Source organism: Pseudophryne corroboree, chromosome 6 (genome assembly GCF_028390025.1).
Source record: "Pseudophryne corroboree isolate aPseCor3 chromosome 6, aPseCor3.hap2, whole genome shotgun sequence".
NCBI lineage: Eukaryota > Metazoa > Chordata > Amphibia > Anura > Myobatrachidae > Pseudophryne > Pseudophryne corroboree.
In genome coordinates, this window is record NC_086449.1 from 288,837,916 (window position 1) to 288,863,882 (window position 25,967).

The following is a 25,967-nucleotide window of genomic DNA, read 5'->3' on the forward strand; positions in this document are numbered from 1 at the left end:
TTGTGGATTTGTCTTTGCATCCCGAACAATTTTCCTGGCAGTTGTGGCTGAAATTTTTGTTGGTCTACCTGACTGTGATTTGGTTTCCACAGAATCCCTCATTTTCCACTTCTTAATTAGAGTTTGAACACTGCTGATTGGCATTCTCAATTGCTTGGATATCTTTTTAGATCCCTTTTCTGTGTTATACAGTTAAATTACCTTTTGCCACAGATCCTTTGACAATTCTTTTGCTTTCCCCATGACTCAGAATCCAGACACGTCAGTGCAGCACTGGATGAAAGATGCAAGGGTCTTTCGGGAGTCCAGAAACTCACTGACCTTTTATACACACACACTGATTACAAGCAAACAGATCACAGGTGAGGATGGTTATCTTTAGTAGCCATTCAAACCTGTTTGTGTCAACTTGTGTGCATGTTATCAGGCCAAAATCTCCATGTAAACTTTTGATCAGGGTCATTTGGGTAGTTTCTGTTGTTATTATGATTTAAAAAGAGTAAACACAGTTGTTTGACAATAAATGGCTTCACCCAACCACTAACCATGAGTGAAAGAAAAGTTTGTGAGTTATTATTCATATTCTCTGACAAATGACCAGAAAATCACAAATTCTGCTAGGGTATGTAAACTTATGAGCACAAATGTGTGTGTGTGTGTATATATATATATATATATATATATATACACACAGTATATATATGTGTGTGTGTATGTATGTATGTATATATATATATATATATATAGATCCTGTACATAAATACTTGCACACCCTAATATTTAAATGTATGGTGCTCCTTAAGTTCTGTTCCATTACAGTCCAGATAAATATAAACGTTTGTAGAAAAGGGCACTCAATCCAGCTTTGAAAAAAATTCTTTTAATATCACCCCACCATGGGCATTTAAAAGGTGAACAACAAATTGCGGTGGCTCGGCATGAAATAACTTGAAGAATTATCCGCAAAACATTTGGCGTATCAACGCCTAAAAATCATATCCATAAAGTGAGTTTCATAGTCATTGGGATACAAATGGTAACTTAGCTGACAGCTAAGTTACCATTTGTATCCCTATGACTATGAAACTCACTTTATGGATATGATTTTTAGGCGTTGATACGCCAAATGTTTTGCGGATAATTCTTCAAGTTATTTCATGCCGAGCCACCGCAATTTGTTGTTCACCTTTTAAATGCCCATGGTGGGGTGATATTAAAAGAATTTTTTTCAAAGCTGGATTGAGTGCCCTTTTCTACAAACGTTTATATATATATATATATATATATAGACCTTGGTAGTACCGGCTCTCCCATCAGCACAAATAAATGGTTAAGACAACGGAAAGTGCAACACTCTTATGCGTCTTTGTGTTTTTTTCAAGTCGACTAAGAGTGTTGCACCTTCCGTTGTCTATATATATATATATATATATATATATATATATATATATATATATGGCTAATGCTGCTCCCTTCAGACTTCTGTGTCACCTTGACCTATCTCCAACTTCCGGTCCTCCCTGTCTTTGTGTGTGCCTACTACTGGGGAAGAAGTACACATTTTTCTCTCATTATCTCCTGGATCACCTTCTCCTTCCTTTCTTTATTGACACCTGGTCCAACCTCACCTCTTCCACCTGTCCCTTTCATTCGGTGCTGTCTTCCTTCAAGCATACCTTCATATTACCCATCTTCAAAAATCGTAAATTCCTCCTAACTCTTTAACTACCTCCCTATTGTCACAACTGAGGGCTGGTGAAGGTAACTGGAAGCCTCAGTTGTAGGGGCTGACGGGTACTGGAATTTAGGAGGAGCGAGTGGACTCTTAGACATGCGTTAGACAGTAGCAGTAAGTGCCCGAAGGCGTGACCACGACAACTGGAGTTATCTTTGAGGATGTTTATTAAATAAAAGTCATATAAGGTGCAACGAAACAAATAAAAGTCACAGGTGAGTATAATACAGCTGGTTAGGACCAGTAATCCGGAATGAGCGTGAAAGTTCAGCACAACACTTGGGAACCCAGGTGAGGTATAACGTGAAACTGAGATTAGCAGGTGTACTGTAAATAATACTGGGGTGCTCAGGTAAATTATAAATGAAGCTGGAGTTCGTAGATAAACTGTAGGCGAAGCTGGGGTTCACAGGAGAACTGTAGCAGAAGCTGGGGTTCACAGAAGAACTTTAGAAGAAGCTGGGGTTCGCAGGAGAACTGTAGAAGAAGCTGGGGTCCGCAGGAACACAGAGGGTAACTGGAGAGTGGCTGCTGGAGAGCCAGAGTACAGACACAGGTGAATAAGGTATACTGTAGAGGGTTAATTACAGGAGAGTCGAATTACACGGCAGAGTGTAATCACCAGGGAGTCAGGCTTGTTCTGCAGGAGAAGTCCACAGTGAACTGCACCATACTTGCCTACCTGACCCTCTCCATGAGGGAGAAAATGCTCTGTTCCTGGACTTTCCTGGTAATGTATGATTGCCATCACCTGTGGTGAAACACCTTTCTTATCAATTAACTAGCTCACCACAGGTGATGGCAATCATACATTACCAGGAAAGTCCAGGAACAGAGCATTTCTCCCTCATGGAGAGGGTCAGGTAGGCAAGTATGCACTGCACACTGTATTCACAGGATAGACAATGGAAGCACTGACCGTCTTCTGGGAGCTGGGACAGGATATTTATACCTGCTGCATAGCAGGGATTGGTCTGGCAATTATGACACGGCTCCCGCAGCACTGAGGATAGGTGAATGGGTATCATGTGACAAAGTCCAAGATGGCTGCGCCCATCAACAGAACCAGAAGGGGAACTGAGTATTGTGAAGCAGGAGTACAAACAACCATGGCGGCGGAGGCCACAGCAGCTGGACTCCATGCGCCCAGACGTGCACAGCGGCCACAGGGATGGAAGTGGCGGCCGGGACACACCGAGGGCGCGCATCCATCGGAGGACCACAGGCGCAGCAATGATGGCCGCGACGAGGCTGAGAGCGCCGCACTAACGTGAGTACATTTACTGAGGAGGCCACTGATACCAGCGCTGTAGGCAGTAACCATAACCATAGCTAACGCCCGGCCCTGGCTTTCTGAGCCAGCCTCAGGAGACATCTGACAGGTAGAAAACGATGTCTCAGTACCCGGATCGTGACACCTATCTTTTTCTTCTCCCTTTCCTCCAAAAATCCTAGTGTCGCTTGTCTATCACTGCCTCATCACTTTCCTCTCCTCCCGGTCTATACTAGACCCTCGTAAATATATATTTTCTTGTCTCTGTTTATCTGTCGTTGTCACTAAAGAGTCTGGTTTTGAAAACCTTTTTTCCACCATCAGCTGCCTAACCTACAAACTGGTCACCTCCTTCCCTTTCCAAATCCAAGCTTTCTCTCATGCCACCTCTCTATTCTGGAACTTGCTCCTTTGCCCCATCACACCTTCTTATGATCCTTTAAGACCTGTCTCTAAAGAAAAACCTATAACGCTTTCTCATAACTCATTCTTCTACCCCTCTGATCAACCAGCTATTCTCTATACCAGTTCTTCCTCCTTCCTAAACAGTGAGCCTTCAAGGGCAGGTCACACTTTCTCCACTCTCGCCTTCCAGCGCTATATCCTTGCCATCAGTGACTGCCTTTGTACCCCATTTCTCATCAACAACTTTGTCCCTATCCAAATTCCGTCTGTCCTTGTATACAGGTTTGAGCTCTGATTTACTTCCTACTACCCCACCCGCCCATATCTGTCTTACTGTATGTGCTCTACCATATCCTTCACCTCCTCCTTACCGTGCATTTGACTGTGTTTATGATACCCCCTTTCACACTGCACAAATAACCCAGTATCAACCCGGCATATTGCCAGGTCGACACGGGTTGGCGTGCGGTGTGAAAGCGCCATAGTCGAAATCCCAGGTCATCTGACATGGTAATTCAACCCGGGAATAAAGCAGTGTTATTCTCGGGTTGAATACCGGGTCAGTGGCAGCGTAAACGGGCTCCTAGGTCGATGCAACGTGGGACCCGTTCACTACAACAGGGAGAGGCGGTGCAGAGATGATATTAATCTCCCAGCACCGCCTCCGCCCCCCGCCGCTATGGCAACCCGCCTGGCATATTGGCGGGTCGGGGAAGCCAGCAATAGCGTCCAATGCCGGATCCCACTCGGGAAAGACCAGTTTCCAATTCCCGGATGGGATCCGGCATTGGCGATGTGAAAGGCGTACAAGTGTCTTCCATTAGCCTATGTGTTGATGTTTACAAAATAAATAATAATATTGCTGTCCAGTCTCAGGTGTGTTTACAGAAGCATAGGATTTATACAGTATGTTATTCTTTATTTTCTTGAGTGTGTTCATCTTGCACTAATAGTGTAATGCATTATTTATGGGAGATCCATTTGTATGTCTCAAGATTATATTTTTATATATTTAAATGAATTCTGGCTAAATAAAATGGCCCCTGAGCAGGGATACATTGGCGTGCATGTCAGTGTCTCACACAGCGCAAATTATTTCATTTTTCATGTACAGTATGACAGGCTGACAAAAGAGTTGTTTCCTCTGAGAAGTTCTGCATTTCCACAAATTTTAAGTATTCCATTCACTGACAGTTTTCTGTTCCCAAGTGCATTGTGGATCACTTGTCACCATTAAATTCCACCTGACATTTATCTGTCCAGCTTTGCATTTTGCCGATTTTCCAGGACACATATTTTTCACTTTAAATGCATCATTCTTGTGTATATGCTTGATTGGTGATTCCCACATACAGTAGTTAAAGGTTAATAATCCCAATTAAAACAATTGAGATTTATAACATTAAACCCCAGCACTTGATATATCTTTAGTCAGATTGTAGCAGTTATCATAGAGAAGTAGTGAGCTCCAAGCAGAAAGTTGGCATATGCTGTAGTTAAAAGATTCTTAGTACCAAAGTAGGCTGTCTTCAGGCAGACTTACAAGACACGCTTGCTCAACAGCCAACTTGGGTGTCCAAAAAGGATGTGTTACTGTTACAGTGGATCCAGAAATTATTCACAGCGCTTCACTTTTTCCACATTTTGTTATGTTACAGCCTTATTCCAAAATAGAATAAATTCATATTTTCCCTCAAAATTCTACACACGATACCCCATAATGACAACGTGAAAAAAGTTTTTTTATTTAGATTTTTGCAAATGCATTAAACATAAAAAACAAATCACATGTACATGTGTACATATTTACAGCCTTTACTCAATACTTTGTTGATGCACCTTTGGTAGCAATTACAGCCTCAAGTCTTTTTGGATATGATGCCAGAAGCTTGGCACACCTATCTTTAGTCAGTTTCACCCATTTCTCTTTGCAACACCGGTCAAGCTCCATCAGGTTGGATGGGAAGTGTCGGTACACAGCCATTTTCAGATCTCTCCAGAGATGTTCAATCGGATTCAAGTCTGGGCTCTGGCTGGGCCACTCAAGGACATTCACAGAGTTGTCCTGAAGCCACTCCTTTGATATCTTGGCTGTGTGCTTAGGGTCGTTGTCCTGCTGAAAGATAAACCGTCGCCCCAGTCTGATGTCACAAGCCCACTGGAGCAAGTTTTCCTCCAGGATGTCTCTGTACATTACTGTATTCATCTTTCCCTCTGTCCTGATTAGTCTCCCAGTTCCTGCTGATGAAAAACACCCCCACAGCATGATGCTGCCACCACCATGCTTAACAGTTGATTGTATTGGCTGGTTTTCCTCCATACATGACGTCTGGCATTCACGCCAAAGAGTTCAATCAGACCAGAGAATTTTGTTTCTCATGGTCTGAGAGTCCTTCAGGTGCATTTTGCCAAACTCCAGATGGGCTGCCATGTGCTTTTCTCATACGTCCTAGAGGATGCTGGGGATGCTTCAAGAACCATGGGGTATAGACGGGATCCGCAGGAGACATAGGCACATTATAAGACTTTGAATGGATGTGAACTGGCTACTCCCTCTATGCCCCTCCTCCAGACTCCAGTTAGATTCTGTGCCCAGCAAGACTGGATGCACACTGAGGAGCTCTCCTGAGTTTCTCAGAAAAAGACTTTATTTAGGTTTATTATTTTCAGGGAGACCTGCTGGCTACAGGCTCCCTGCATCGTGGGAGTGAGGGGAGAGAAGCAGACCTACTTCTTAAGAGTTCAAGGGCTCTGCTTCTTAGGCTACTGGACACCATTAGCTCCAGAGGGTTCGATCACTACGGTATGCCTAGCTGCTTGTTCCCGGAGCCGCGCCGTCACCCCCCTCACAGAGCCAGAAGATTGAAGCTGGGTGAGTATGAGAAGATCAGAAGATTTCAGTGACAGCAGAAGACGGCGTTTGAGGTACCACACTGATCACGGCACTGCAGGGTGCAGGGCGCGGGGGGGCGTGCCCTGGGCAGCATGGGGGACCTCAAATAGCACTGGCATAGAGTATAACAGTGCCCAGGCACTTGTTAAGGGACCCCCACCAGTATAAAGAATTTTGAGCGGGACAGAAGCGCGTCATGTCGGGGGCGGGGCTTAGCCACATAGCTCTCACCAGCACCATTTTTCTCTTCACAGAAGGCTGCAGAGACGCTGGCCCTGACTTCCACACTGCTGTGCATGTAACAGGGTGCAAAACGGGGGGGGGCACTAGTGATTGGTGAATTATTATATATGATAAAAGCGCTAGCAGGTCTGGGCAGTCTTGCTACTGACTTCAGAACCGGGATAGGCGCTGGGTGTGAGCTGGCAAAACTCTCTCTGTGTCTCTCTAACAGGCTCTGCTGTGGGTCTGTCTCCTATAGCCCCAGTGTGTTTGTGGCTGTCGGTACGTGTGTGTTTCGACATGTCTGAGGCTAAATGCTCTTCCCAGGAGGAGGCTGGCGTGGGGACAGACAGTTCTATGAGAGTGACAGTGTCGGCACCGCCGATGGATGATTGGGTCAATATGTTGAGTGTTTTAAATACAAATGTGACTAAGTTCGCTAAGAGATTTGATAAATCTGAGTCTAAGAACCAGACATGGAGGAAATCCATGGAAGATGCTTTGTCACAGGTCCAGACCCCTTCGGGGGCGCAGAAACGTGCATTTGCCCAGATGGTAGATACAGATACCGACACGGACTCTGATTCCAGTGTCGACTATAGTGATGCCAGATTACATCCAAAACTGGCTAAGAATATTCAGTACATGATTGTGGCGATAAAAGACGTATTACATATCATTGAGGACCCTGCTGTTCCTGATACGAGGGTCTGTATGTTTAAAGGAAAGAAACCTGAGGTAACGTTTCCTCCCTCTCATGAACTGAACGCACTTTTTGAAAAAGCTTAGGAAAATCCTGACAAAAAGATACATGTTCCCAAAAGAATTCCAATGGCATATACGTTCCCCTCTGGGGACAGGGACAGCTGGGAGTCAATCCCCACGGTAGACAAAGCTTTATCGCGTCTATCCAAAAAGGTGGCGCTTCCGTCCCCTGACACGGCAGCCCTGAAGGATCCTGCAGATCGTAAGCAGGAAAATACCCTGAAATCCATTTATGTCTCTACAGGGTCGCTACTCAGGCCCGCTGTTGCTGCGGCTTGGGTGAGTAGCGCTATTGAAAAGTGGGCGGATAACTTGTCCTCTGAGGTAGATACCCTAGACAGGGATTGTGTGCTTTTGACTTTGGGTCACATCAAGGATGCTGCAGCATATTTAAAAGGGAGAGGAAGGTGAAAAAGTTCACAGGATGTGGCAAGTTGCCAGGAGCAGAAGTCCTCTGCGGCTTCTACCAAATCCACCGCATGACGCTGCGGCTCCTCTGCGGGAGTCCGCGCCAGTGGGGGCACGTCTCAGACTCTTCAGTCAGGTCTGGGCGCACTCGGGCCTGGATCCTTGGATAGTAGACATAGTAACCCAAGGGTACAGGTTAGAGTTTCAAGACGTGCCCCCTCTCCGATTTTTCAAATCGGCCTTGCCAGCTTCTCTTCCAGAAAGGGAGATAGTAAGCGCTGCGATACTAAAGTGTCAAAATCAAGTGATTGTCACGGTACCCCCATCTCAACAGGGGGAAGTTTTTTATTCGAGCCTGTTCGTGGTCCCGAAGCCGGATGGCTCAGTCAGACCAATTCTAAACCTAAAATCCCTCAATTTCTTTCTAAAAAAAATCAAGTTCAAGATGGAGTCTCTACGAGCAGTGATCTCCAATCTGGAGGAGGGGGATTTTATGGTGTCGGTCGACATAAAAGATTGCAGGTTCCATGCCAGGGTGTTTCAGTGGAACCTGCTGGACCAGTGGTCAGGGTCTCACCTGGACATGCACCGGAAAATAATTCTATCTCACAGGACAAGAATTTCCCTTCTGTGGTGGCTGCACAGTTCTCACCTTATGGAGGGACGCAGGTTCGGGATTCAGGATTGGATCCTGGTGACCACGGATGCAAGCCTCCAAGGCTGGGGAGCAGTCACACAGGGAAGAAACTTTCAGGGAAAGTGGTCAAGTCAGGAAGCTTGTCTACACATAAACATTCTGGAATTAAGAGCCATCCACAACGGCATACTGCAAGCAGAACACCTTCTTCGAGGTCTGCCGGTCTTGATTCAGTCAGACAACGTGACAGCAGTGGCGTACATAAACTGCCAAGGTGGAACAAAGAGCAGAGCAGTGATGGCCGAGGCCACGAAGATTCTTCGCTGGGCGGAAAGACATGCCAGCGCTCTGGGAGCGGTCTTCTTTCCGGGAGTGGACAACTGGGAAGCAGACTTCCTCAGCAGACACAATCTCCATCCAGAAGAGTGGGGTCTTCATCAAAAGGTCTTTGCAGAAGTGACAAGTCGTTTGGGAGTTCCTCAAGTGGACATGATGGTGTCCCGCCTCAACAAGAAACTTCAGAAATATTGTTCCAGGTCAAGGGACCCTCAGGCGATAGCGGTGGACGCTCTAGTGACACCGTGGGTGTTTCAGTCGGTCTATGTGTTCCCTCCACTTCCACTCATTCCAAAGGTGATAAAAATTATAAGAAGAACAAGGGTTCAAACGATCCTCATTGTTCCAGATTGGCCAAAAAGGACATGGTATCCATATCTTCAGGAGTTGCTCATAGAAGATACCTGGCCTCTTCCTCTTCGGGAGGACCTGTTACAACAGGGGCCGTGCGTGTATCAGGACTTACCGCGGCTGCGTTTGACGGCGTGGCGGTTGAGCGCCAAATCCTAGCCCGAAAGGGTATTCCCAGTGAAGTCATTCCTACACTTCTTCAGGCTAGAAAAGAAGTAACGGCAAAGCATTACCACCGTATTTGGAGGAAATATGTGTCTTGGTGTGAATCCAAGAAGGCTCCTACGGAAGAATTTCACCTGGGGCGGTTGCTCCATTTCCTACAAGCAGGTGTGGATGCGGGCCTAAAGTTAGGCTCTATTAAAGTACATATTTCGGCCTTATCGATTTTTTTTCAAAAAGAATTGGCCTCCCTTCCAGAAGTTCAGACCTTCGTGAAAGGCGTGCTGCATAGCCAACCTCCCTTTGTGCCCCCAGTGGCACCATGGGACCTTAATGTGGTGTTGCAATTCTTGCAATCACATTGGTTTGAACCTTTGCGCAAGGTTGAGTTAAAATTCCTTACTTGGAAAGTGGTCATGTTGTTGGCCTTGGCGTCTGCAAGGCGAGTGTCTGAGTTGGCGGCTTTGTCTCACAAAAGCCCCTATTTGATTTTCCATGCTGATAGAGCGGAGTTGAGAACTCGTCAGCAATTTCTGCCAAAAGTTGTTTCATCGTTTCATGTTAACCAGCCTATTGTGGTGCCAGTGGCTACTGACGCCTTGGCGGAGTCAAAGTCTCTCGATGTGGTCAGAGCTTTGAAGATCTATGTCACCAGAACGGCGCAGATTAGGAAAACAGAAGCTCTGTTTTTCCTGTGGGCTCCTAACAAGATTGGGCTCCTGATTCTAAGCAGACTATTGCGCGCTGGATTTGTAATCCGATTCAGCAGGCTCATTCTACGGCAGGATTGCCGTTACCAAAATCGGTGAAAGCCTATTCTACCAGGAAGGTGGGCTCATCATGGACGGCTGCCCGGGGGGGTCTCGGCGTTACAACTTTGCCGAGCTGCTACTTGGTCGGGTTCAAACACCTTTGTGAAGTTTTACAAGTTTGATACCCTGGCTGAGGAGGACCTCTTGTTTGGTCAATCGGAGCTGCAGAGTCATCCGCACTCTCCCGCCCGTTCTAAAGCTTTGGTATAAACCCCATGGTTCTTGAAGCATCCCCAGCATCCTCTAGGATGTATGAGAAAATAGGATTTTAATACCTACCTGTAAATCCTTTTCTATTAGTCCGTAGAGGATGCTGGGCGCCCTTCCCAGTGCAGGCTATATCTGCAGTTTGCTTATAGTTACGCTCATGTTGCATTGAGTTTAGTCACTCTGTGACTGTTGTTGGTCATGCCGTTGCATGCGTTGTTGTTGAATGCCATGGTGTACGGCGTGTTAGTGGTGTGAGCTGGTATGTATCTCACCTTAGTTTAAAATAATTAAATAAATCATTTTCCTCGAAATGTCCGTCTCCCTGGGCACAGTTCCTATAACTGGAGTCTGGAGGAGGGGCATAGAGGGAGGAGCCAGTTCACACCCATTCAAAGTCTTATAGTGTGCCCATGTCTCCTGCGGATCCCGTCTATACCCCATGGTTCTTGAAGCATCCCCAGCATCCTCTACGGACTAAGAGATAAGGATTTACCGGTAGGTACTAAAATCCTATTTTTTTTCTAAAGATTGGCTTCTGTCTGGCCACTCTACTATACAGGCTTGATTGGTCGACTGCTGCAGAGATGGTTGTCCTTCTGGAAGGTTCACCTCTCTCCACAGAGGAATGCTGTAGCTCTGACAGAGTGACCATCGGGTTCTTGGTCACCTCCCTGACTAGGGCTTTTCTCCTTTGATCTCTCAGTTTAGATGGCTTGCCAGCTCTAGGGGGCCCTATACACTAGCCGATCCGCCGCCGAGCTGCCCGACGGCGGATACGGCCGACGAGCGACCCGGCGGCGGGGGGGCAGTGACGGGGGGAGTGAAGTTTCTTCACTCCCCCCGTCACGCGGCTGCATTGAAGTGCAGGCAAATATGGACGAGATCGTCCATATTGGCCTGCATGCACAGCCGACGGGAGACCAGCGATGAACGAGCGCGGGGACGCGCATCGTTCATCGCTGGAGCCTCCACACTGAAAGATATGAACGAGTTCTCGTTCATTTATGAACGAGATCGTTCATATCTTTCCAAAAATCGGCCAGTGTGTAGGGCCTATAGGAAGAGTCCTGGTGATTCCGAACTTCTTCCATTTACGGATAATGGAGGCCACTGTGCTCACTGGGACCTTCAAAGCAGCAGATATTTTTCTGTACCCTTTCCCAGATTTGTGCCTCGAGACAATCCTGTCTCGGAGGTTTAGAGACAATTCCTTTGACATCATGCTTGGTTTGTGCTCAGACATGCACTGCACGTGTGGGACCTTATACAAACTAGAGATGAGCGCCGGAAATTTTTCGGGTTTTGGTTTTGGGTTCGGTTCCGCGGCCGTGTTTTGGGTTCGACCGCGTTTTGGCAAAACCTCACCGAATTTTTTTTGTCGGATTCGGGTGTGTTTTGGATTCGGGTGTTTTTTTCAAAAAACCCTAAAAAACAGCTTAAATCATAGAATTTGGGGGTCATTTTGATCCCAAAGTATTATTAACCTCAAAAACCATAATTTCCACTCATTTTCAGTCTATTCTGAATACCTCACACCTCACAATATTATTTTTAGTCCTAAAATTTGCACCGAGGATGCTGTGTGAGTAAGATAAGCGACCCTAGTGGCCGACACAAACACCGGGCCCATCTAGGAGTGGCACTGCAGTGTCACGCAGGATGTCCCTTCCAAAAAACCCTCCCCAAACAGCACATGACGCAAAGAAAAAAAGAGGCGCAATGAGGTAGCTGTGTGAGTAAGATAAGCGACCCTAGTGGCCGACACAAACACCGGGCCTATCTAGGAGTGGCACTGCAGTGTCACGCAGGATGTCCCTTCCAAAAAACCCTCCCCAAACAGCACATGACGCAAAGAAAAAAAGAGGCGCAATGAGGTAGCTGACTGTGTGAGTAAGATAAGCGACCCTAGTGGCCGACACAAACACCGGGCCCATCTAGGAGTGACACTGCAGTGTCACGCAGGATGTCCCTTCCAAAAAACCCTCCCCAAACAGCACATGACGCAAAGAAAAAAAGAGGCGCAATGAGGTAGCTGACTGTGTGAGTAAGATAAGCGACCCTAGTGGCCGACACAAACACCGGGCCTATCTAGGAGTGGCACTGCAGTGTCACGCAGGATGTCCCTTCCAAAAAACCCTCCCCAAACAGCACATGACGCAAAGAAAAAAAGAGGCGCAATGAGGTAGCTGACTGTGTGAGTAAGATAAGCGACCCTAGTGGCCGACACAAACACCGGGCCCATCTAGGAGTGGCACTGCAGTGTCACGCAGGATGGCCCTTCCAAAAAACCCTCCCCAAACAGCACATGACGCAAAGAAAAATAAAAGAAAAAAGAGGTGCAAGATGGAATTGTCCTTGGGCCCTCCCACCCACCCTTATGTTGTATAAACAAAACAGGACATGCACACTTTAACCAACCCATCATTTCAGTGACAGGGTCTGCCACACGACTGTGACTGATATGACGGGTTGGTTTGGACCCCCCCCCAAAAAAGAAGCAATTAATCTCTCCTTGCACAAACTGGCTCTACAGAGGCAAGATGTCCACCTCATCATCATCCTCCGATATATCACCGTGTACATCCCCCTCCTCACAGATTATCAATTCGTCCCCACTGGAATCCACCATCTCAGCTCCCTGTGTACTTTGTGGAGGCAATTGCTGCTGGTCAATGTCTCCGCGGAGGAATTGATTATAATTCATTTTAATGAACATCATCTTCTCCACATTTTCTGGATGTAACCTCGTACGCCGATTGCTGACAAGGTGAGCGGCGGCACTAAACACTCTTTCGGAGTACACACTTGTGGGAGGGCAACTTAGGTAGAATAAAGCCAGTTTGTGCAAGGGCCTCCAAATTGCCTCTTTTTCCTGCCAGTATAAGTACGGACTGTGTGATGTGCCTACTTGGATGCGGTCACTCATATAATCCTCCACCATTCTATCAATGTTGAGAGAATCATATGCAGTGACAGTAGACGACATGTCCGTAATCGTTGTCAGGTCCTTCAGTCCGGACCAGATGTCAGCATCAGCAGTCGCTCCAGACTGCCCTGCATCACCGCCAGCGGGTGGGCTCGGAATTCTGAGACTTTTCCTCGCACCCCCAGTTGCGGGAGAATGTGAAGGAGGAGATGTTGACAGGTCGCGTTCCGCTTGACTTGACAATTTTCTCACCAGCAGGTCTTTCAACCTCAGCAGACTTGTGTCTGCCGGAAAGAGAGATCCAAGGTAGGCTTTAAATCTAGGATCGAGCATGGTGGCCAAAATGTAGTGCTCTGATTTCAACAGATTGACCACCCGTGAATCCTTGTTAAGCGAATTAAGGGCTCCATCCACAAGTCCCACATGCCTAGCGGAATCGCTCCGTGTTAGCTCCTCCTTCAATGTCTCCAGCTTCTTCTGCAAAAGCCTGATGAGGGGAATGACCTGACTCAGGCTGGCAGTGTCTGAACTGACTTCACGTGTGGCAAGTTCAAAGGGCATCAGAACCTTGCACAACGTTGAAATCATTCTCCACTGCGCTTGAGACAGGTGCATTCCACCTCCTATATCGTGCTCAATTGTATACCTCCAACCTCTGAAGCATATAGAGGGTTGAATTCCACCTCGTTACCACTTCTTGCTTCAGATGATGGCAGGGCAGGTTCAGTAGTTTTTGGTGGTGCTCCAGTCTTCTGTACGTGGTGCCTGTACGCCGAAAGTGTCCCGCAATTCTTCTGGCCACCGACAGCATCTCTTGCACGCCCCTGTCGTTTTTTTAAAAATTCTGCACCACCAAATTCAAGGTATGTGCAAAACATGGGACGTGCTGGAATTTGCCCATATTTAATGCACACACAATATTGCTGGCGTTGTCCGATGCCACAAATCCACAGGAGAGTCCAATTGGGGTAAGCCATTCCGCGATGATCTTCCTCAGTTGCCGTAAGAGGTTTTCAGCTGTGTGCGTATTCTGGAATCCGGTGATACAAAGCGTAGCCTGCCTAGGAAAGAGTTGGCGTTTGCGAGATGCTGCTACTGGTGCCGCCGCTGCTGTTCTTGCGGCGGGAGTCCATACATCTACCCAGTGGGCTGTCACAGTCATATAGTCCTGACCCTGCCCTGCTCCACTTGTCCACATGTCCGTGGTTAAGTGGACATTGGGTACAACTGCATTTTTTAGGACACTGGTGAGTCTTTTTCTGACGTCCGTGTACATTCTCGGTATCGCCTGCCTAGAGAAGTGGAACCTAGATGGTATTTGGTAACGGGGGCACACTGCCTCAATAAATTGTCTAGTTCCCTGTGAACTAACGGCGGATACCGGACGCACGTCTAACACCAACATAGTTGTCAAGGCCTCAGTTATCCGCTTTGCAGCAGGATGACTGCTGTGATATTTCATCTTCCTCGCAAAGGACTGTTGAACAGTCAATTGCTTACTGGAAGTAGTACAAGTGGGCTTACGACTACCCCTCTGGGATGACCATCGACTCCCAGCAGCAACAACAGCAGCGCCAGCAGCAGTAGGCGTTACACGCAAGGATGCATCGGAGGAATCCCAGGCAGGAGAGGAATCATCAGAATTGCCAGTGACATGGCCTGCAGGACTATTGGCATTCCTGGCGAAGGAGGAAATTGACACTGAGGGAGTTGGTGGGGTGGTTTGCGTGAGCTTGGTTACAAGAGGAAGGGATTTACTGGTCAGTGGACTGCTTCCGCTGTCGGCCAAAGTTTTTGAACTCGTCACTGACTTATTATGAATGCGCTGCAGGTGACGTATAAGGGAGGATGTTCCGAGGTGGTTAATGTCCTTACCCCTACTTATTACAGCTTGACAAAGGGAACACACGGCTTGACAAATGTTGTCCGCATTTCTGGTGAAATACTTCCACACCGAAGAGCTGATTTTTTTGGTATTTTCACCAGGCATGTCAACGGCCATATTCCTCCCACGGACAACAGGTGTCTCCCCGGGTGCCTGACTTAAACAAACCACCTCACCATCAGAATCCTCCTGGTCAATTTCCTCCCCAGCGCCAGCAACACCCATATCCTCCTCATCCTGGTGTACTTCAACACTGACATCTTCAATCTGACTATCAGGAACTGGACTGCGGGTGCTCCTTCTAGCACTTGCAGGGGGCGTGCAAATGGTGGAAGGCGCATGCTCTTCACGTCCAGTGTTGGGAAGGTCAGGCATCGCAACCGACACAATTGGACTCTCCTTGTGGATTTGGGATTTCGAAGAACGCACAGTTCTTTGCTGTGCTTTTTCCAGCTTGAGTCTTTTCATTTTTCTAGCGAGAGGCTGAGTGCTTCCATCCTCATGTGAAGCTGAACCACTAGCCATGAACATAGGCCAGGGCCTCAGCCGTTCCTTGCCACTCCGTGTGGTAAATGGCATATTGGCAAGTTTACGCTTCTCCTCCGACAATTTTATTTTAGGTTTTGGAGTCCTTTTTTTACTGATATTTGGTGTTTTGGATTTGACATGCTCTGTACTATGACATTGGGCATCGGCCTTGGCAGACGACGTTGCTGGCATTTCATCGTCTCGGCCATGACTAGTGGCAGCAGCTTCAGCACGAGGTGGAAGTGGATCTTGATCTTTCCCTAATTTTGGAACCTCAACATTTTTGTTCTCCATATTTTAATAGGCACAACTAAAAGGCACCTCAGGTAAACAATGGAGATGGATGGATACTAGTATACAATTATGGATGGACTGCCGAGTGCCGACACAGAGGTAGCTACAGCCGTGGACTACCGTACTGTACTGTGTCTGCTGCTAATATAGACTGGTTGATAAAGAGATGTAGTATGTATGTATAAAGAAGAAAGAAAAAAAAACCACGGGTAGGTGGTATACAATTATGGACGGACTGCCGAGTGCCGACACAGAGGTAGCTACAGCCGTGGACTACCGTACTGTGTCTGCTGCTAATATAGACTGGTTGATAAAGAGATGTAGTATGTATGTATAAAGAAGAAAGAAAAAAAAACCACGGGTAGGTGGTATACAATTATGGACGGACTGCCGAGTGCCGACACAGAGGTAGCTACAGCCGTGGACTACCGTACTGTGTCTGCTGCTAATATAGACTGGTTGATAAAGAGATGTAGTATGTATGTATAAAGAAGAAAGAAAAAAAAACCACGGGTAGGTGGTATACAATTATGGACTGACTGCCGAGTGCCGACACAGAGGTAGCTACAGCCGTGGACTACCGTACTGTACTGTGTCTGCTGCTAATATAGACTGGATGATAATGAGATGTAGTATGTATAAAGAAGAAAAAAAAAACCACGGGTAGGTGGTATACAATTATGGATGGACTGCCGAGTGCCGACACAGAGGTAGCTACAGCTGTGGACTACCGTACTGTACTGTGTCTGCTGCTAATATAGACTGGTTGATAATGAGATGTAGTATGTATGTATAAAGAAGAAAGAAAAAAAAAACCACGGGTAGGTGGTATACAATTATGGACGGACTGCCGAGTGCCGACACAGAGGTAGCTACAGCCGTGGACTACCGTACTGTACTGTGTCTGCTGCTAATATAGACTGGATGATAATGAGATGTAGTATGTATAAAGAAGAAAGAAAAAAAAACCACGGGTAGGTGGTATACAATTATGGATGGACTGCCGAGTGCCGACACAGAGGTAGCTACAGCCGTGGACTACCGTACTGTACTGTGTCTGCTGCTAATATAGACTGGATGATAATGAGATGTAGTATGTATAAAGAAGAAAGAAAAAAAAAACCACGGGTAGGTGGTATACAATTATGGACGGACTGCCGAGTGCCGACACAGAGGTAGCTACAGACGTGGACTACCATACTGTACTGTGTCTGCTGCTAATATAGACTGGATGATAATGAGATGTAGTATGTATAAAGAAGAAAAAAAAAACCACGGGTAGGTGGTATACAATTATGGATGGACTGCCGAGTGCCGACACAGAGGTAGCTACAGCCGTGGACTACCGTACTGTACTGTGTCTGCTGCTAATATAGACTGGATGATAATGAGATGTAGTATGTATAAAGAAGAAAGAAAAAAAACCACGGGTAGGTGGTATACAATTATGGACGGACTGCCGAGTGCCGACACAGAGGTAGCTACAGCCGTGGACTACCGTACTGTACTGTGTCTGCTGCTAATATAGACTGGTTGATAATGAGATGTAGTATGTATAAAGAAGAAAGAAAAAAAAACCACGGGTAGGTGGTATACAATTATGGATGGACTGCCGAGTGCCGACACAGAGGTAGCTACAGCCGTGGACTACCGTACTGTACTGTGTCTGCTGCTAATATAGACTGGATGATAATGAGATGTAGTATGTATAAAGAAGAAAAAAAAAACCACGGGTAGGTGGTATACAATTATGGATGGACTGCCGAGTGCCGACACAGAGGTAGCTACAGCCGTGGACTACCGTACTGTACTGTGTCTGCTGCTAATATAGACTGGATGATAATGAGATGTAGTATGTATAAAGAAGAAAGAAAAAAAAAACCACGGGTAGGTGGTATACAATTATGGATGGACTGCCGAGTGCCGACACAGAGGTAGCTACAGCCGTGAACTACCGTACTGTGTCTGCTGCGACTGGATGATAAATAATGATATAAAAAATATATATATATCACTACTGCAGCCGGACAGGTATATATTATATAATGACGGACCTGCTGGACACTGTCTGTCAGCAGAATGAGTTTTTTATAGAATAAAAAAACACCACACAAGTCACACGACAAGTGTTTAACTTTTTCAGGCAATCACAATATAGTATACTATACTGGTGGTCAGTGTGGTCAGGTCACTGGTCAGTCACACTGGCAGTGGCACTCCTGCAGCAAAAGTGTGCACTGTTTAATTTTAATAATATGTACTCCTGGCTCCTGCTATAACCTATAACTGCTCCCCAGTCTCCCCCACAATTAAGCTGTGTGAGCACAGTCAGATATTATAAATAGATGATGCAGCACACTGGGCTGAGCACAGATATGGTATGTGACTGAGTCACTGTGTATCGTTTTTTTCAGGCAGAGAACGGATTATATTAAATAAAACTGCACTGGTGGTCACTGGTCAGTGGTCAGTCACTAGTAAACTCTGCACTCTCTAGTACTCCTAAGCTTCAGTAAATCAAGTGTCTCTGTCTCAATCTCACTCTCTCTCTTCTAATCTAAATGGAGAGGACGCCAGCCACGTCCTCTCCCTATCAATCTCAATGCACGTGTGAAAATGGCTCCTTATATAGAATCCGAGTCTCGCGATAGAATCCGAGCCTCGCGAGAATCCGACAGCGTCATGATGACGTTCGGGCGCGCTCGGGTTAACCGAGCAAGGCGGGAAGATCCGAGTCGCTCGGATCCGTGTAAAAAAAGCTGAAGTTCGGGCGGGTTCGGATTCCGAGGAACCGAACCCGCTCATCTCTAATACAAACAAGTGTGTAGCTTTCTAGATTATGTCCAATCAACTGAATTTACCACAGGTGGACTCAATTTAAGCTGTAGGAACATCTAAAGGATGATCAGTGGAAACAGGATGCACCTGAGCTCAATATGAAGCTTCATGGCAAAGGCTTGAATACTTATGTACATGTTATATTTTATTTTTTATGTTTAATAAATTTGTAAAAATCTCAAAAAAACTTATTACACTGTCATTATGGGGTACTGTGTGTAGAAGTTTGAGGGAAAAATGATTTTATTCCATTTGGGAATAAGGCTGTAACATAACAAAATGTGGAAAAAAGTGAAGCGCTGTGAGTACTTTCCAGATGCACTGTAGATATAGCAGCAGATTTCGGTCCAGGTTTATGCCATAAAAAAAGATCAGGCATTGAGTTTTCACATCCTGCATTTTTCTAGCATTCCCATAGATAACCTATGAAGATCTAAGCATTATGTTATGCTCTGCATCACCTTTCCTAGCCCTATGGTATGCCATCCCAGACAATTTCAGGCAGTTAGCCTGATATCACTGCACATGAGACCATTGTCAAATATCCACAATGGCTAATAATAAATCTAATTGTATGGCCATTATTTGGGTTTATTGGTAAATGTAGGCACAGATCTGCCATCATAGATGTTCGCTTTCATCTTCTGCACAAGGCTCCAGTCGGACCAGAAGTGATCTGGCCTGGATTTTTCAGAGGGATTAAATGACCAAGTAATTTGCCCACCTTCTTTGGCCAGTTTGGACAGAGCTCTGATGGGCTAAGTGTGTGGCAGCTCTTATGGCACATCTACATCTTGATAAGTATTATGTAGAATATGCTGTTCCAATGCATTATTATACTGCAAACCTAAATCAAAGTATAAGATAGCTATGGTAAACAGTCAGAAGACTACTGTAGCCTGTTTATGTCATAGAAGACAGAGGTGGAGGTAGAGAGCGGGGCACCTGTAAAATAAATCTTAAAAAAAAGTGAGACTGATAATGCGGTAGATATATTTAAAAACTGTATTACCTCTTTCTGTATGCATTACAATTGATGTTTCAGTAAGACCTACTAAAGTCAGTGCTACCGCCTTGTCAGGGCCAGATAAACAATGGGGTGGATGGAGCTGCAGCTCCATGCCCCTCACTGAAAATAGGCCCACGGGATCTCCTGAAACGCAGATAGTGTTGGCAAGGGCAAAAAACGTTTCTCCTGTCATCACTAATAGCATTCCCCCAGTCGCAACCTGCCAAACCTTTGCCCATCCTTTCCAAGCCACTTGCAGCCCTGCACAACCATCCACCCACTCTCCGTGTCACCCCAATCCCCGCCCCAGGCCCACAATAAGCCTATGCCCTGCACCCTTAGTCCATCTGCAGCTGTACCTGACTGACCACTGTGACCAGTTTCTCCTACATAGCATCCAAAGCTGTGTCCCCAAACTCCGCTCCCAGGCTGCGATAAGCACCTCCCCCTGGTTCTTCCACTCCTGAGTCCCCCTGTCACCTGAAGCTCCGCCCACTGAAGTCCTGCTGCTTCTGCTGCCAGTCATGTACTTGAAGAGATTTTCAATATGCTGCCAAACAGTGGTGTGAGGTGTTCTGTAGCTGTTGCTTGTCATTGGCTGCTCTACGCTCCACGTCTAGGGGGTATTTGGTGGCAACATCATGGCAGCAGTGGTGTAACAATGGTTGGCAAAGTAGGGCATGATCCCTGGCACAAAGCAGCAAGCTGAGGTACGCATTGTGTCTCATGCAACAGACATATGCGCTCCAAGAGGATGGCGCAATTATCGGTCAGAGCAGCGTCCGGAGGGGAGCCGCTGGTAAAACTTAAGGAATGTGCAGGGACCTGGAGGTAGGAGAGCCACTGACCGTGCTAGTGTTCTGACAGTTCAGATATGCTTCCTCCATTGGCATGGCGGAACCACAGAAGGATTGGGAGAAAGAGAACGGGAGCTGCTACAGCCGGGTGTGAAGTAAGCAGAGCAGGTGTTTGTGTACAAGGGGCCAGCACCGGCATTTATTGGGCCCCCCATACAGCCGTCAGCCCCCCTACCCTCCGTTGTTCTGTGTACTCCATCCAGCCTGTCACACTCCCATCATCAGTACCGCTCTGCCTGCCGTGCTGCTTCTCATTATACCATCCCTCATTCACTGCCTACACTCCCAAGATGAATTTCTTCATTCACTGCCCTTCTCTCTCTCTCTGCCCCTGGTATCTCTCTCTGCTCCAGATATCTCTCCCTGCTCTAAGTGTCTCATTCTCTTTGCTCCAAGTGTGTCTCTCTCTCTCTCTCTCTTTCTGTTCCATGTCTCATTCTCTCTGCTTCAAGTGTCTTTCACTCACTCTGCCCCAGATGTCTCTTGCGCGCTCTCTCTCTCTCTCTCTCTCTCTGCTCCAGGTGTCTCTCTCTTTCTCTGCCCCAGGAGTCTTTTGCTCTCTCCCAGTGCTCCACATCCCTCTTTCTCTATGCTCCACGTTCTACACTCTCACAAGATTAATTTCCTTATTCACTGCCTCTCTCTAACTGTCCCAGGTCTCTCTCTTCTCTGCACCTGGTCTCTTTCTCTCTGTTCCAGGTGTCTCTCTTTCTGCTCTATGTCTATCTCACTCTGCTCTACAACTCTCTCTCTGCTCAATCTCTCTCTCTCTGCTCCAGGTTTCTCTCTCTACACCAGGTGTCTCTGTCACTCGCTGTCTCTGCTCCAGGTCTCTCTCTCTCTGCTTCAGGTGTCTCTTTCTCTTTCTTCTCTACTTCGCTCTCTTTGCTATAGGTGTGTATCGCTCTCTCTCTTTGATCCAGGTCTCTCTCTCTCTCTGTCTCTCTCTGCTTCAGGTGTCTATTTCTCTCTGCTCCACATCTTTCTTTCTCTGCACCAGGTGTCTATCGCTCTGTCTCTCTGCTCCAGATGTCTCTCTCTCTCTGCTCCAGATGTCTCTCTCTCTCTGCTTCAGGTGTCTCAATCATAGTCCACGTGGATGGTAAAGTATGTGTCGACCATTTGCACCTGTCGACCATAAGCACTGTCGATCTTTTACATGTAGACCTAATGACCATGTTGACCTTTTGTTCATGTCGACCTAATGCATGTTGAACATTAGTGGTTGACCTATTGACTGTTGACCTAATTAAGGTCGACTTACAGTATCATCCGGATACCAGATATATCATACAGTAAGCAGGTAGATGTTATCCTAACACTCAGCATAAACAGAAGTTAGAGTCAGCGTGTCTTTATAAATGATCGTTCTTGGGAACCAGTTTTTTTTTATATTGCTTATTATGGTAAGTTTGGTGGAACACTATCAACTCAATCTTTCTTTACCTACTTTGTATGTATTTAGTAACACTAAATAATTGAAGCTTGACAGTATGGAAAATAATCTGTGTCTTTCAACTTCAAAATAATGTAGTGTTGAGTTAATGTTGTCATAATGTATTGTTTGTACCTAGACATTGGCTGCGCGGAAAGCTGGTATATCTCTTGCAATGGTTATCCGGACATCTGCCAACAATGAGGAACTGGTAAGTGATTTTCAGGTATTGTAATACATTACATTGTTTAATTAGTCTTTGAAATGCATGGCAGATTACAAATACTGTATACTGTAAATCTTTGTGAATTGTGGCATGTTAAAATCACAAATCCCCCATCTACCCACTTGGTTTTCACAGCAAAATGTTTTTCCTTTCAATATGGTCTATATATTGTCCCTTTAAGAAAACAGAGACAAACATTCATATACAGAGTCAAAGAATACATGATGTAACCCTTCAGTAAGACATATGGGCAAATAACTGACCAATATGCTGGAGAGATCGATGAACAGCAAATATACTATTGTTTTTGTATTTATTATTCATTTTTTTTATGAGGCTCTGATACATGGCTTCTTTAGTGAAGATACAGGAATCTATGTACAGAATCAGGCTGTACTGTATGATGCTATTTCAGGGTGAGCACAAGGGGTAACTGAACTCCTCAAACAAGTTTGGCCTATATGTACAGCTCAAATTTAAAATGACCCTAATGGAGAGAGACTGAGCCAAGTCTGATGCTTCTCTTTGCTATTGTTATGTTCAACGTGCTCGGAACCCGAGAGACAGGGTGGCAGTAGATGAGTTCCGAGTACAGAAACATGATGCTGCAGTTTGGGCAGAGATTTGCAGCAACCCCTACCAGGAAACCCCTCCCTAGTGGTCGGTCAACGCCTGCGAGACTATGGTTTCTTGGGCCCATGGCAGCCGCGTTTGAATGGACAGATTAGGTCTGCCCGAACGCCGATGCCCCCCGGTCTTAGTTGGTGACAAGGCGTTAACAGAGACAGAGAGAGAACAAGGGGAAAAGCTATCTAAAACAGACACAAGAATATGGAAGAGGACTACAGAAAATAAATTAATAATTTATGTGCGGCGTGCCCGCCAGGAAAAACAGCAAATGTAACGCTTCCCAAGTGCCGTACATGAACCCGTCTTAGTACGGCAAGGACTACAGTAGCGGAACTTCCGCAGAAAACACAATGACAAGAAAATAAAGAGAATACGGCTTCCGCCGTATGGTGCGCCAGAGCCGCTACTCACGACACCGGGAAGGTGCACGCAAGGAGCAACCAGGACCCAGGAAGCTCAAGGTTCAGGATTCCCCGACTGGAGGCAGGAACAGATCCCCAAGACCGGATTCTGGAAAACTGGACACAGGATGCTGGAACGTAGTAGCTGAAAGCAGGTACATGCTCCACAGGAAGCTATCACCGGCGGGGCTGTCCTAATCTGGCTCCCATAAAAAACCCCTGCAGCCCAATCAGCAGGCAGCCCAGCCCCCAGATCCTGATTAATCCAGCTGTTAGCTGGCGCGCAGCGTCCCGGCTGCTTAGTAACAGCCGGGACTGCAGTGCCGGGCGACCACCCGGCGTCTCCGGTTGCTAGGCAACCGGCCGGGAGCAGGGAGGCAGCGGCGGAAGTGATGCGCCGGCCCCGCTGCCTAGCAATGGCCGGGAGCCGGCGCGACCTTCCGCCGCTAACTGTTATATACAGTACATGATCATGGAGAGTGGACTTTGGGCAAACTAAGTAATTTTTTTTCCAAGTGGCTCAAAACTTTTATACATCTGCAGATTGCAGACTATCGGGGCAACTCAAAGATTTATTTTTTTAATGCCCAAAGTAATGCCCATCAGATCAATTCATCTGTTGCTCCAATCGGGAGCTCTTTACTTTTTAAGTGCCCAAAAGTATTGGGTTTAGCCACAGTAAGCTACTAAACCAGACTAAAATAGTCAAACAATGCAAAAAAAGTCATGTTTGGGCACCCAAGTGGGATACTTTTCGCACATTTCTGCTCACTATCTCAGGAGGCTGCGAGCAGAAATATCTGTGCCAGCGAGCCTGAATGGTAGAACAGTGGAATTGCTGCCGTTGGGCGCCATCTAGTGGCCAGCGCCTAAAAAAAACTATTGAATCTCCCCCTATTGACCTGATTTTAGTGGTGTACGCAGTTGCATCTTGTGCACAGAGACGCCCACTGCCGGAGTCTCACATCAGCCGCTCACATACATAAGCAGAAATGTCGGGAACATCAGATGCACATTTGCCGCACCATCAGACCTCTGAGCAATGTCCCTATGATGTCTCAAACTGAGCGGTGTCCTAAGACGCTGCGGCCTCTCCAGCTGCGAAGGAATTTGCAGTGGCTGACTAGGGATACCCAAAAAAACTGAACAGACATGCCTGCATTTTTCTGTCCACCCCATTACCTCCCCCAAATTCTGACTACTTGTCACTTACTCTGCGCAATTCAATCGCTGCTCATGCACAGGGTGGCATTGGCGCATAAGCATTGCCCAAAAACTTGCTCCACTGTGTCAGACATCAACATTGCATGCGCCTCTGAATCCGGCTCTATGAATACTATTTGTAGACACCTGGCTGAGATGTAAATGAAGCACCTCACCTTTTTCCTACAGAATGTTTAATATTAGACCCAAGGGAAGGCGAATGCGGGCCATACATTTAAGGCCGTATTTCCTGTTATGCAGATCCAAAGATCGGCGATCTGACAGGAAATCAGGAGAAAAATGCATTTTTTTTAAATCCTAGAGTTGCCAACCCTGATCATTTTTTGGTCAGAATTATCGAATCGAGGATTTTCAACATGTTGGATTTCCCTGGTCCCCTAACCCAGGCATCGTCAGAAAGGGAAATTACTCAAACACCTGCCAGATGTACAGTATGGGCCCCTTAAGTTAATAATCTTTTAAAGTACCACTAAAACAAGTTGTCATATGAAAAGTGAGCAGTTACAGATATGTACATATAAAATTAGTGAGTAGTACACAATCTTTTATATTTATGCAATTTGTATTTAAGACTGTAGCTAATTATTTGGTAGGTGGGTAAACGGCACAGAGCTAGCAAGTACATAAACAGGGCTTTAGTCAAGCACATAAGATTTGCAAACTAATATTACTGTATTCCATCTGGATCATTGTATAAATGGTGTACATAGGCGTTGTAAGTACATGTGATTGGGCATGTGCACTCAGATATTTTGTACCTGTTTTAACTATTATTACATTTTATCGTCACAATATAATGTTTAGAATTACAGCATCTTGGTATAGTGCTAACTTTTTTTTATGTTATATTTGTTCTTTGTAAAATTTGCCATGATTGACGGTTGCTTATTCTTTTAAAATTATCTAATTTAGTTTGTTGCCACTCTTCCCAACTAATTACTAATAAGTTGCCATTAATTATGAACCAAGTAAATTCAGCAAAGAAAAACAATTAGTTTGAACCATTGCAGGTGGACTTGGTGAAATGGTTTATGCATGAAATGTATGTACTGTGCTATCTTTTGCTTAGAGTATCTCTTAGTGAGGACAGCATCATCAACAAAAAGTGTAATATTTCTTATGCCATGTAAAAATGCCAAAAAGTCAGCTGATAAACAGTACAATTCTTAATAATCTCCCACAACTCATTCAATTTAATATATGAATAATAAGGATGACTGCTGCTTATTTCCCACGTTATCTATTTTTCCTTTGATGGCTACACCTGTGTATGAGAAACAAATAATTCTACCTTTTTTAATTGAAATGAAAACACATATTTGGATACTATTAGCTTTGGTATTCCTTTCCAGCATCCATAACTATATGTCTACATGTACAGTAACCTTTGAATTTATTTTATTTTATTTCTTTTTCTTTGGGTAAAGAATTATTATGTTATTAGGATGAGACTGTCAGAATTTCATGTAGTGTTTAGTTCAGAAAACTATGCTCAGCTGCAGAAT

General features: G+C 45.8%; 1 protein-coding gene across 1 annotated transcript in view; it reads left to right on the forward strand.

Annotated features, from left to right (window-relative positions):
* The window catches only part of UNC13C (unc-13 homolog C), a 1,008,422-nt gene that overhangs the window by 192,934 nt on the left and 789,521 nt on the right, over nucleotides 1–25,967 (forward strand). Inside the window, exon 8 of the mRNA XM_063926117.1 lies at nucleotides 22,121–22,192. Within this exon, the coding sequence (XP_063782187.1) occupies nucleotides 22,121–22,192 (72 nt within the window). The remainder of the gene's footprint in view (nucleotides 1–22,120; nucleotides 22,193–25,967) is intronic.